This window comes from Gadus macrocephalus, chromosome 4 (genome assembly GCF_031168955.1).
Source record: "Gadus macrocephalus chromosome 4, ASM3116895v1".
NCBI lineage: Eukaryota > Metazoa > Chordata > Actinopteri > Gadiformes > Gadidae > Gadus > Gadus macrocephalus.
Window position 1 is genome coordinate 27,515,517 of NC_082385.1, and position 14,037 is coordinate 27,529,553.

Here is a 14,037-nt window from a genome sequence, read left to right on the forward strand (position 1 = left end):
AATTCTCTTATGAGGTTAGAATGCCTTGCAGCGTTAACGCAATATTAAATCACAAACCATGTTAGCACATTTAACCGGTGCACAGGGAAAGGGTGGTTTTTCAAAGACTGCAGAGAAAATACCAGCCTAGGGAAAAGTAAGTTCAAGTAAATTGTTTTCTTTAGCTCTTAATTCCAGTTACAGTAGCAAATCACCATTAAATCACCACAATGTCTCTGGTTTTGCACCATCTCTTTGTCTGTGTTTTGTCTTACATTGTGTTTTCAAACATATTTGAAATAACATCAACATATTTGAAGAACAGTGCTTACATTTCAGTGAACTGCGTGTCCGTGGGGGCGGGGAGAGGTGTTAGGGGAGGAGCCAGGTGTTAGGAGAGGAGTGGAGAGGACGTGTTGATCAGGAAACTAAACTTAACATTCATAGAAACCGAAGACACCCGACGTGGAGCAGTTCTCTCGATCAGGGAGAAAATAAAACGCATTTTGAAACGCATAGTCAGACAGACAGAAACAACAAGGTGAGTAAAACAGAACAACTTTCAGAGAAGTTACAACCTCTCTTCCCGTTTTGGAATTAAAACAATAATGGAATTGCTCAATACATAAACCTTGTCTGTGTCTAGGAATGGCCTCTGCTAACATTTCCTGGTCTGAGGAAAACTTTTCATGTCCCATCTGTCTGGATGTGTTCAGCAGTCCAGTTTCCACACCATGTGGACACAGCTTCTGCAGAACCTGTATTACAAAGTTCTGGGATGGAGAAGTTCAGTACAAATGTCCTCTTTGCAACAAGATTTTCCACACAAGACCTGATCTACAGGTCAATTTTCTCTTATCAGATCTGGCTGCTCAGTTTAGAACAACCGTACGAGTTAAAGCGGGGGATGAGGAGGAATATGACGTGAAGACGGTCGAGTTGGGAAAGATTGTGTCTAAAGTTCAGCAGATGATCCAGGAGAGAAAGGGAAAGATTAAGGAGATCAAAGACACGGTAGAAATGAACAAGAAAGATGCAGACAGAGAGATAGCCGATGGTGTGCAGGTCCTCGAAGCTCTGAGGCGCTGCCTTGAAAAGTGCCGGGATGATCTCAACCAAATGGTTGAAGAGAGACTGAAATCCACCGAGAAACAAGCTGAAGACCTCATCAAAGAGCTGGAGCAGGAAATAGAAGATCTGACAAATAGAAGCTCAGAGATGAAGCAGCTCTCACAGACTAAAGACCACCTCCACTTCCTCCAGGCCTTCAGATCCCTGAAGGATCCTCCACCCACCAGGGACTGGACGACGGTGGAGGTCCGTCCTCCGTCATACGTAGGGTCCTCGAGGAGATCCCTGGATCAGCTGGAGGAGACACTGAACATGGAGATGAAGAAGCTGTGTGGTGCTGAACTGAAAATGGTCCAGCAGTATGAAGTAGATGTGACTCTGGATCCTGATACAGCTCATCCCAGGCTCATTCTGTCTGAGGATGGGAAACAACTACATGATGGAGAAGTGGTCAAGAAGCTCCCAGACAACCCTAAGAGGTTTACACGGCATGTATATGTTCTCACAAAGCAGAGCTTCTCCTCAGGGAGATTTTACTTCGAGGTTCAGGTCAAAGATAAGGCTGCATGGTGTTTAGGTGTGGCCATAGAGTCCATCAACAGAAAAAGTCAGATCACAGAGACCCCTGAGAAAGGTTTATGGATTCTTTACTTCAACAAGGACGGGTTGGTATTTAGAGACCATCCTGTTGTCCGTCTTCCTCTGAGAGCTGAGCTCCAGAAGGTGGGGGTGTTTGTTGATTATGATGAGGGTCTGGTCTCCTTCTATGATGTGGAAGCCAGGGTTCATATCTACTCTGTTACTGGCTGCACCTTTTGTGAGCCTCTCTATCCATTCCTCGGTCCAGGTCGCTATAATTATGAAGGTAACAACTCTGCCCCCCTTATCATTTCACCTGTCAAACAGACTAGGACCTTTGTTTAATAATAAAATAATCAAACAACCAAAATAACTAATGTTGTTTCTTGAATAAGAATCTCTACTATGTGAGATCTGAGAGAACTGCATTAATGTCTTTTTTAATATAACAAGGAACATTTCATTAAGAAAAGATCCCTGAATAGTATAAAATATAAACCACTGTAAATGATTACATTACAGGATATACTTTATCGTCTTTTTCTTATGTTTTTTTAAAGGTTTAATGCCCTACAGTTGTTTATGTTTGCAGTAATGTGTAACTTGTTTCAGGGATTAATGTTCACCATAATATTCTAATTATTACTTTTCTTCTGAATCATGAATGACAGCGCAATAAAATGTATGAATCTATGACAACACTTTTATGATTTAAATAAAAATGGAGAAAAGCGAAGGGGTCGATCTACTTTAAACGTACACGATACAACAACCCAACATGTGTTATACATTTACACAAAGGTCTCAGTGACTACATGTAATGATACTCCTCGTGTGTGTGAGTACCGTTACTTTGTCTTGTCAGCTCTGTTCTCCTCTCCATCATCTCATCTTAATGTAAACACCCTTTTGACTTGTCTTTGCTATAGTCTACTACCTGTCCCCTGGCGCATACAAGTAGCAGTCCCATAATCAGTGTTATGAGCGTCACCCAGTGGCGGGAGCGGGTATCACCACAGAGGGGCGGAACGTACATTGTGGGCCCCTAATCCTACTCCTTTGTAGTACGCCTGGCATTGGACTATTTATTTATCATTGTGAAACATTATTCTCTTTTATTTGCATTTTATCGCATGATTAAGGTAGCCTACAAACTATTAACTTTTTTTCTGCATTTATTTTGATTAGCCGTTCTGTTAAGAGTCGTCTGCGGTCTCGTTCTCACACACAGTATTATTTGAATTGCATCGTTGAATAAAATGAAGGTGTTAAATGAATGCAACGTGTATATGGCGTCAGCTTGGTGGCTGGTGTGTCGGGTATAGCCGCAGCAGACAGAGTGGGAGACGTCTTCGGCTGTCGCTCTCCAAGGTGCTGAACTTTCGCTGAGTGATGACGTCACACGCTTTGGACAAGCCATTGACCGCTTAGTTTAGGGAATCACCCCGTACATACCCCATTTAAGGTTAAAATGTGAAACACATTGCAGGAAGAACTACTTGCACCGATTGAGATGAGATAAGATTTTTTTGATGCGATACGAAATCTCAATGGCATGAAAAACAAGATTTGTTGTATAGCTATTCTGTGTAGTTCCTAAACATTCTCTTACCTACAAATATAGAATATCATGTTAGCCAAATTCAACAAAATTTTAACATTAGCAGGTGTTTTTTTATCCAGAGCGTCCAGTGAGATGAACGCCCAGGTCTGGGCCTCGTTTCCCGATAACGATGGATCCACGCTCGTACGATCATTCTCATGATGGATCTTGCGAACCATCGTGAATTTCTTTGGAGCGTTTCCCGAAACTCCTCTTTACATGAACGTGCGTGCACTGCGCTAACGACGTAGGATTGTAACTGACTATGCAACCCGGTATCACGCCAAAGCGTGAAATAGATATGTTGGTCCACCTCGCAAGGCGTGTTCAGTGTCACGCTTTGCCTGATCAAAGCGTGAGGAGTACACGCTTTCTTCCGCTCATCTAAATGAATGGAGGAATAGCACCAACAGGGGGCGAGACGTTCTCCCAGCATTTGGTGAAATTGTCACGTAGCCTATATTAATCTTTATTATCTGAATGGGAAATGCAATATTTTAGGACAGATACACCATTAATCGTGTTTCTAATGACATTTGGTCATTTGGACTCTCTGGTTGCCATGGCTACCAGAGAGGACGCTGGCGTTGTTTGTTAGCCGCTTCCCTGCCCACGATGTTTTTTCAATTTTGTGACTGTTAAAATAGTTTTTCCTGTGACTTTGCACTTTTGGTATTTACATTTTTTATCAAGCTATTGTTACGAGCCCTACCCATTTTACGTGACATTGATCCTAAGACTCACCGGCGTTGTTAACGGGTTAGCTAGGCACCTAGCTGCTTCCAACTGTCAATCTTTGCCCCACCGGGAAAGAGCCCTCTGGTTCCAAGTCCAACCATCAACATCGCCTTGCCGGACAACTTTCCTCCCTTTCACCACCTTCCAGTACCTGGAGTTAATGCTTGTCTGGCCATCCGTCCTTGGCAAGCATGATGTTTCGTTATTCCAGCTCCACCAACTTAACCCTGCAACCTCTCTTGGATTTAACAACCCCATCATCAACGAGCTTGGACTTCTCCGCCGCCCTCGTTACATTCATAGAGGCTCCGGCCGAAAACTCACAGTCCATGAACTTCATCACAGCTCCTCTGATACAAACATCCCGTCTCTCTGGTCATCCGTCGCACGTCTGACACGTCATCGGAGCGCCATCCCTCCAGCTAACATCAACACAGGAAATACTGCGAGATCTTGGCACTCCAGCATGGAAAACAACACGAGATCTCCGCACTCTTGGCTGGATAGACTTCATGGAGTGGATTCCAGCCTGCGCGGAGTGGATTTTAACGCCTCGTTTCCACATACGTATGTTTTTCGTATCCGTGCTTCCGTAAATTTACGGAAGGAGTCGCTAGTGTTTTACGTACGGGCAATACTTTATTTACGGACAAAAGATGAAGGAGTTCAAGTGCCTCGGGGTCTTGTTCGCGAGTGAGGATACTATGGAGCGTGAGATTGGCCGGAGAATCGGAGCAGCGGGGGCGGTATTGCGTTCGCTTTACCGCACCGTTGTAACGAAAAGAGAGCTGAGTCGCATGCAAAGTTCTCGATCTACCGGTCGATCTTCGTTCCCATCCTCACCTATGGTCATGAGGGCTGGGTGATGACCGAAAGGACGAGATCGCGGGTACAAGCGGACGAGATGAGTTTTCTCAGAAGGGTGGCTGGCGTCTCCCTGGAGACCTCGGGGAAGAACCAGGACTAGGTGGAGAGATTATATCTCAACACTGGCCTAGGAACGCCTCGGGATCCCCCCGTCAGAGTTGGTCAATGTGGCCCGGGAAAGGGAAGTCTGGAGCCCCCTGCTTGAGCTGCTCCCCCCGCGACCCGACCCCGGATAAGCGGATAGGAGACCGGTACTTTGGAACATGAGGATCGACATATGCAGAGATAAAAACAAACCAACCAGGCTTGGAAAGAGATCGCCGAGGAGTTTGGCCTGCCAGGTACTTAGCCTACAAGTTTTGTGAAAAACATAAAAACTTTCATACGGTATCTCCGTAAAACGACGGCGAAAGTTCAATTTTTTTAACGTATATTACGGACATACCGGACAGAAATTTTACGGAGGGGAGGAGTCTCGGAGGAAAAACGGACATTACGGAGAATCACATAGGAATGAATGGACTTTCGGTCGGAGACGGTTGAATCGCATACGAGAATGTACGTATGTGGAAACGAGGCGTAATGCTTGGTAACCTGTACAGAGATTTACCCCACAGTCATTGGTTAAATTCAAACTTTTTAACTGTCAATCTATCAACAACAAATCCAGCCTGATTGAAGAGCACCTCAGAGAGAAAGGACTTGATTTCATGTGTCTGATAGATACCTGGCACCGGCCAGAGGTTTACTCTGCCCTTAATGAAGCCTGCCCACCCGGGTACAGTTACTTGGAGGCAGCCCGCAGCACTGGCCGTGGTGGTGGCCTAGCTGTCATCCACCGACAGGACCTGGAGTTGTTCCCCGTCCCACTACCTACAACTTCCTCCTGTGAGTGTCTTGCATTCAAATGTAAACCCCCTCATCCCGTGATTGTGCACCTCATCTACCGGCCCCCAAAAACCCAACTCTGCTTTCATGCCGGAAATGTCTGATCTCCTCACAACACTCTGTACTACATCTGCAAACACCATAATTCTGGGAGATTTAAATATTCATGTCGACACCCCCTCATGTCATTCCACTGCTGATTTTCTTCAGCTACTTGACTCCCTCAACCTCGAAACAACATTTCGATGTCCCCACACATGTCAGGGGACACACGCTCGACCTGGTCATCTCAAACTCTGCTCCTATCAGCAACCTACAGGGATACGATCTTGGTGTTTCAGACCACAAGGTTGTGTCAATGGAGCTGGCCTTCCCTTCCCCCCACACCAAACCAAAGCGACAGATCCACTTCAGGAACATAAAGAATATTGACACGGATGCCCTGGCCCTGGATCTCCGACTTCTCTCCTCTGGCTCTGATGACTGCCTCTCTGTTACTGACTCAGTGGATTTTTACAACCAGTCCATGAGCAGTCTCCTGGACCTCCACGCCCCCTTACAACCAGGTCAGTCTCCATTTCGCGCCCGGCACCCTGGTACACTGTCGAGCTGCGTAAGATGAAGGCGGATGGGCATGTCCTTGAGCGGCGGATCAAGGCCCCTGGACTGACTGTTCACAAACAAGCATACAGAGAGCACAAGAGGGCATATGCAGAAGCTCTGAGGGATGCACGGGCCAGGTTCTATTCCACCATCATAAATAACAGCCCCGGTAACTCCAAACAACTATTCTCAACAATGAACCACCTTCTCAAACCCCCTTCACCCTGCCACTCTGAGGCCACCGAGGAGAGGTGCAACATGCACATTATCTTTTTCAAAAAAAAAGGTTATAGCATCCGCTCACACCTCTCCACCACTGCTGTCTCACCCCACCAAACTGTCGACCCACTGTCTGAGACTGTCCAGCCCCTCAGCTCCTTCTCCAACATCACACAGGAAGAGGTGGAGGCCGTCATCAGAAAATTGAAGCCGTCCACCTGTGCACTGGACCCCATCCCTTCAGCCCTGCTGAAGACCAACATCACTGCCGTTTCTCCACTCATCACCAAGATCATTAACCACTCCCTCCTGGCCAGCCATATCCCACCTGCATTAAAAACTGCTGTCATCAGACCACTATTGAAAAAACCCACCCTGGATCCAGAAGTTCTCTCCAACTACGGGCCCATCTCCAATCTTCCGTTCCTGTCAAAGGCTCTGGAGAAAACAGTTGCAGCACAACTTCAGGATCACCTCATAAAAAATAATCTGTTTGAGAAATTTCAGTCTGGTTTCCTCCCTGGCCATAGTACAGAAACTGCTTTGTTCAGGGTCACCAACGACCTGCTGATGGCAGCAGACACCGGTTCCCCATCACTTCTCATCCTCTTGGATTTAACAGCTTCTTTTGACACCGTCGACCACAATATCCTCCTCCACGCCTGCAATACACCATTTGACTCACAGGAAATGCACACATCTGGTTCACCTCTTACCTCACCGGCAGAACCAAGCTCGTCACTGTGTCACAAACATCGATCAATTAAATCATCACCAGTGCCTGCTCTGCAGGTAGAAATGGGGGAAATTCCGCTGGAGTTGAGAAGGAAACAATTGATGGGGAACTATTGGGCTAATCTGCGAGGGCACAGTGAGTCTCACCCCACAGAAGGAGTGTTGAAAGAGTTCTGGGTTTATGGGAAGTGTGAGAGGAATCATTTTGGTCGGGTGGGGAATGATATAGCGAAAGAGTTTGGTGTGGGTGAATTGAAGCTTAGTCCAACAGTGGTATATCCATTAATGCCGCCGTGGAGGATGGTGTGGCCAGAGGTGGACTGGTTTGTGTTGGATATAAAGAAGAGAGAGAGAGAACACATAGACCTGGCTAGTGTTTTTAATATTCATCTTCTTATAGAGCACAGTGAGTATGTTCATGTTTTTACAGATGGTGCCAAACAACCTGAGACAGGAGTGACAGGGTTTGGAGTAGTTGTTCCATCAAAAAGGATAGAGTTTAATGGAAGAACATCAGATAATTTAAGCGTTTATACAGTGGAGATGTTGGCGGTGCTGGTCGCATTAAAATGGGTGGAATCAAGTACAGTGGAAAAAATTGTGATCTTCACAGATTCAGCATCTGTTTTGGCAAGTATGAGGTTGTTTTATTCAAGTAGTCGCCAAGGTTTGTTATATGAAGTTCTACAGTCAATTACGAGAATCGTTCAGCAGGGGAGGCAAATACATTTTTTATGGGTTCCAGCTCATGTAGGGGTGAAGGGAAATGAGAAAGCCGATAAGATGGCGAAGAAGGCATTGGAGAAGGAAAAAGTATAAATGAATATCAGTTTAAGTAAGGCAGTAGTTAAAAGCCTGATATGGGAAAAAGTTAACAAAATGTGGCAAGACAAATGGGACAGTGAGGAGAAAGGGAGATATTTATATAATATTCAAAAAAGTGTTAATGTTAAAATAAGGTATAGTGGTCAGAGGAAGGATGAACAAATTTTGATAAGGTTAAGGTTGGGGCACAGTGCACTAAATAAAACAATGAATTTGATAGGTAAACACCACACTGGATTATGTGAGGGGTGCCAGGTAGAGGAGACAGTGGAACATGTTTTAATGAACTGTAGTGGTTATGGGATGGAGAGGGAAAGTATGAAAAATCAATTGAGAGAATTGGGTATGCTGGAGTTTACTTTGGAAAATATTTTAATATTAATGAAGAGGAATTGTATGAAAGTATTGTTTGGCTTTTTGAGAGAAACAGGGTTATATGATAGGATATAGAGTAGAAAGAAGGTGTGAATGAGTGAGTGTTTGGATATTTTTTTTTGTTTTGATTCATTAACTAGATCAGAAGAGGGCGGTAATGCACCAAGTTGTGGATGCCAACCGCCGTAAAACCCCAAGAAGAAGAAGAAGAAGAGCGAATCATCGCAGTTGCTCAGTGTTTGGATGTACAAAACCTCGAAAAAGTAAGTTAACTAACGCCATATCATTGTGTTGCTGTACGGTTACCTTGTTAGCATTATAATGTTGCTTTAGCATTAGCGCTACAGCTAACAGCCAAGCTACTGTCGCTAATTGGTAGACAGTATCAGTTATGTGTGTAAATACCATGGACCTATTAAAGAAAGGACAGCGGACTAATACATTGCCGCCCATTCATAACTATAAATACACGCACTGTAACTCGAGTGTGCACCTCAGCAAGCATGGGGCATCATACGAGAATGGGCACAATTCAACAAAGGGGGTACAGGCAATGATCTCTACTGCTTGGATACCAGGGGAATGCAATGTTTAACAATGTCTGCTCACCATACAACAAACGAATACAACTATATTCTACCGGCCACTGGACCGCAGTAGTTCTAGCGTTTTACTGATGAGGAGAATGACCCGTTAAACTCATCCTAAATACATATGGTGCGTTCCTGGAAACCCGTGTTTTCGCCCCCTTCTACCCTCTTGTACTCCCAGTTATAGCTGGTTATTTACGGGCAAAAAAGTGTACCTGGAACACACTATTATAGGCATGTTTTCCCCTTCACACCTGATTCAAATCAAAGGGTTATTAGCAGATTTCTGCAGAGCTTGATGTCATGGTATTGAGTTGATGAACTTTAAAATATGTAATCAAATCAATGATGTAATATCATTTCATATAACTAATTTTAGTATTAGGCTAATGTAATTCACTAAACATGCTGCTTATCTTATATCTTCTTACAACTTGCTGCTGGACTATATACAATATAAAAAATGTAGTACTGATTTTACTTTGTTCTCTCTAAGCAGGCCAGCTCATCAAGTGCTTACATTCAGCAGCTTCTCACAAGAGATGTTGCCTGCCAGACGGAGCACCTGGAAACGCATACTGTAGGCACACAGCTATCCTTAAAGTCTTTGCAGCCCCATTTAAAAAATGCTGGTGTTTACTTTCCTCATTGAGTATTCAGTGTTTCCCGCAGGATTTTTTTCAGCAGCGGTGGTGTGGTCCCCGATCCCTCTAGGGGGGTCCGGGGGCATGCCCCCCCGACCGAAAAATTTTTGTACCCTTTACATTGGAATGCATGAATCTGGTGCACTTTGAGAGGAGAATATGCATTTAAATCCTATTGAAACAGTCCTGTGTATTACTGTAGATGGGATTATTGGTGTTGTAACTTTGCCTTTTGTGTCTTCATTTACAGATTTTTTTATTTTTGTATAGTAATATTTAAACAAAAAATGCCACAACGCAAATATAATTCGCACAATTTATTTACAGATTTTTGCCTAATGCTTAAACACTAAACATGGTTGCTATGCCCAAAGCATAACTGTTTTTTTTACATAAGACACTTTGTTAAAAAATGAAATCTCCTGCAACAATGGGCAAAACACATCTTTTTAAATTATAAACCTAACTAAAATTTGAAAAGAACACAGACTCACACACATGAAAAATAAAAAATAAAGCTAATTGAATACCAATCAGTGTGAGCCTTAGCACTACAAATAGACCTCAGGTGAGCTCAGCTCCTTTGTGAGACAGTGAGAGTCAGGGGAAGAGGACAAGAGAGCGATGATAAGCTTGTTATTGCTTAAAACACTTCTTCTTAGTCTTGGGAGTCAAAAAGTGATGAGAAAATTATAAAATAAATATAAGTTATACATAATATAAACTATTCATGATCTTTTAAGAAGTCCTTAGGTTTTTTTCCTGCATTTATGCTAATGACCACATGCTTACAGGCGATTAGCATAAATCCCTGACTAAAATACGCGATGAAAACGGATTTTATATGGCAATAAAGAACAACATCGGATCTAACAGTATGGATTCATTTTTCAAAGTTCCCGAAAATACCTAGGCTATAAATTCCTGACTGGATATAAGCTCGATACTGTAAAGGCTATGAGTGATCCCAAAAAGAGCGACGACACGCACACACACACACACACACACACACACATAGGCCTACACACACACACACACACACACACACACACACACACACACACACACACACACACAATACTAGAGGAAAAACGGCACGGAGGTTGCGGTTTATAGATACAATAAAATGATTGGGCTCAGAGGGTTTTTAACACTGGTGGTCATGTAGCGACACATTTTAGCAACTTACTTTCTCTCTCTCTCTCTCTCTCTCTCTCTCTCTGTCTCTCTCTCTGTCTGTCTCTCTCTTTCCTTCTTTCTTCGATCTGCCGCTTCACTCGCTACTGCTAGAATCAATGTAACTTTGCAACCGTGTAGGGTAGCCTACTGCCAAAAACTGCCACACTCGCTGTGTATTTTTCTTCTTTGATGTTGGTTACGTGACGATGTGCCGCGTGTTGCGCAATTGACGTTACGCGCTGTACATTTTCTAAAAGGAGCTACTTAAAAAAAAAAAAAAAAAAAAAATTAGGAGAAGGATTTTTATTGCAGCGGCGGAGAAAATTCAGCAGCGGCGCGTGAACGTGGGGGAAACACTGGTATTTGTGTTCTTTGATACAGTAGATTCTTGGCAGCATAGATTCTAGGCTGATGCTAGATTCTATCTGTGCTAAAAAGCCTGGTCCTCTTTGGAAAAGCATCATGACCAGCGCCCTGCACGAGTCAAACTTGGGAGTTGCATTTCATAGATGGAATCAGTCAAGAGCCCAGAAGGGTTTCAAGCCCGATGCCACATGAGCTGGTTTATCATTCTCAAACATCAATGAATTCATAATGTATGAATGTTAGCTGAACAGCTTGGAGGGAATGACACATTGTTGCTTTTTAGTGTCCAAATTGAATTATTGTGCTCCCCTAGCATGTCATGTTGCAATCAGATCAATTTGCGCTGGTGTTCGTTGAGCGTCCTTAACCTGGCCAACCACTTGAGCTTTGAGTCTACGGAGGAGGGTGCTGGAGGTGACGTCCCTCTCCAAAACTGTGAATCTTTGTCAGCAGTACACATTTTAAACCCTCTGTGTCAATGTTACATACATTTAAAGAGTTTCTCTCACGTGTACAAATACACAATGCCTCCCTTTATGCAAATAATGTACCAAAACAATAAATTTTTCATTTTTTTTCTCCGTCTGCAGAAGACTGCGATGCCTTTGGAGACCGTAGCACTCAGTGTGGCGCCACCTCAGAGATTCTGGGTGTTGTCGCCCCTGGCTCCTCCCACTGGTCCAGTCGCTGCGAGGAATTGGTGGTTAGCAAAATAAAGAATATGATGCAATTTTTGCACTTGTAAATAGTTCATCGCGTTTTAGCCTACACTCAGATGTGAACTCATTCTTGCATGCGAGGGTCTTGAATCAAAAAAAAAAATACGCAGGCAAGACATTGAAATTGCAGGGCGTGCCAAGCCACGACCGAACCAGCTTGGCTGTGTTAAAACGCCTAATCTGTCAGTAGTGGGGATTGACAACTATTCTGTGAAAATGAAAGAATATGTCTTGTGTGTGTTTCTTTCTTTATGTGGAAAGCAGCAGACCCTAGACACCATTTCAATCAAGCTTGAAGAGGATATTGGTGGAGGCATGCCCGCCACAGGTTAGTCATACACATTGCATCTTTGCAAGTAAACAACCTTGATAAACTGAGAATGTACTTGATTCTACCTGCGCTAAAAAGCCTGGTCCTCTTTGGAAAAGCATCATGACCAGCCCCCTGCTAAAACACAAGTTAAACTTGGGAGTTGCATTTCGAAGATGGAATCAGCCAAGAGCCCAGATGGGTTTCAAGACAGATGCCACTTGAGCTGGTTTATCATTCTCAAACATCAATGAATTCATAATGCATGAATGTTAGCTGATCAGCTTAGAGCAGGGGTCTCAAACTCAATTTACCTGGGGGCCGCTGGAGGTAGAGTTTGGGTGAGGCTGGGCCGCATCAAGTATTCCACAATAAAGTACAAATATGCAGTAGTTCGCAATTGGTCCACTGAGCTCCGTTGGTACTTTTATGCACACCGAACTTGACCTCTGTCAAGGAAAGTGGATTTATTGCCTGATTCACGTCTTTGTTCGTAAGTAGTCCGGTAAGCGTGTCCGATTGCTAAGCGACGGGACATGGGTGTTTATTAATGACGTGTTTGCGTATCGTAGTGTCCGCGCGCGTCCGAGATAACTGTAGATGAGTAGGCTACTACTAGTACTTTTGCAGGCTGAACGTTAAAATACTTCTTAAGGGAGACCACTCTCTCCCACCAGTCTTGGCTGCGGACTCGCATTTAAATTCCTCTTGTTTGCGGTGGCGGTGGGGGTAAATATACATATTGGATGTAGCTGTGCTGTCCTCCTTCTTAATTGAAGGAGCAGGCAGAGAAAAGCTCTCTCCTGCTGTGCTTTCATTAAAATCAAATTCACAATGCCAAATAGTGATAAGACGCCCATTATGTCACCGCTGGTCCAGAGATGTTTCAGGACACATCACGGACAGACATAACGGACACTTTTGTTACTGCCGGGTATGTTCAGCGAGGTTCGTGGTACCCCCCAGGTCTTACTGAAGGCATTTATTTAATGGTCAAAATATTATTAATCAGTGGCGTAAATATCGACGGTGCAACCGGTCCAGCTGCCCGGGGGCCCAGATGCTGTCACCCCCCCCCTCCCGCCCCCCCCCCTCTCAACAACTAACAACTTGGGTGCACCATAAATACGAGCTGGTGCCCCCAAATTTAAAATTTAGGCGCACCAGTGCACCCAAGGAAAAAGTTTGTCTGGAGCCCTGCCTAGGCGCGCAGATGATTGCGGCAGAGAAACTGATTTGTTTAAACTTCCAGGGTCGAATATTTTTGAGAGGAGATGCATGTAATAATTTCCTAAATGTATTACATGATTTTATCTCATGATGTATAAATTTCAATGATTATGTGTCTGCCTCAACTTGATACAAAACACTCTTTCACACCGTCGATATTTCCTTTCCCACTGGACACACAGGAAGACAAGCACACACACACACACACACACACACACACACACACACACACACACACACACACACACACACACACACACCTACCGACGTATCCAGGCCAATGCAGTTATAAAATGCAATCAAACATGTTAAAACATAGACATTTTCTATAAATAGCCTACCAGCGTTTGCAGTGAGAAAAACTGACGCACATTTAATGCTCAGGGATATGAAGCTCCACAACTTGAGGAACTCGGTTGCTAAGCGGTTAGTTTCAGATGCTTCAGTAAGCTCGAAATACATCAGAGGAGTCACACAGGAGAGAAGGGCGTATCTCCAGCGCACGCTAGTGGTGGAT

The 14,037-nt window shown here is 44.1% G+C and overlaps 1 protein-coding gene across 1 annotated transcript; it reads left to right on the forward strand.

Moving 5' to 3' along the window:
- Positions 1–347: 347 nt before the first annotated feature.
- Positions 348–2,384, forward strand: LOC132456481 (zinc finger protein RFP-like). Its single transcript, XM_060050840.1, has 2 exons — positions 348–520; positions 626–2,384. The coding sequence occupies exon 2, from the start codon at positions 628–630 to the stop codon at positions 1,972–1,974; it is 1,347 nt and encodes a 448-aa protein (XP_059906823.1). The 5' UTR covers positions 348–520; positions 626–627; the 3' UTR covers positions 1,975–2,384.
- Positions 2,385–14,037: the final 11,653 nt, after the last annotated feature.

Excerpts from the sequence above, each read along its gene's own strand:
- LOC132456481 (XM_060050840.1), top strand. The coding sequence starts at position 628 with ATGGCCTCTGCTAACATTTCCTGGTCTGAGGAAAACTTTTCATGTCCC.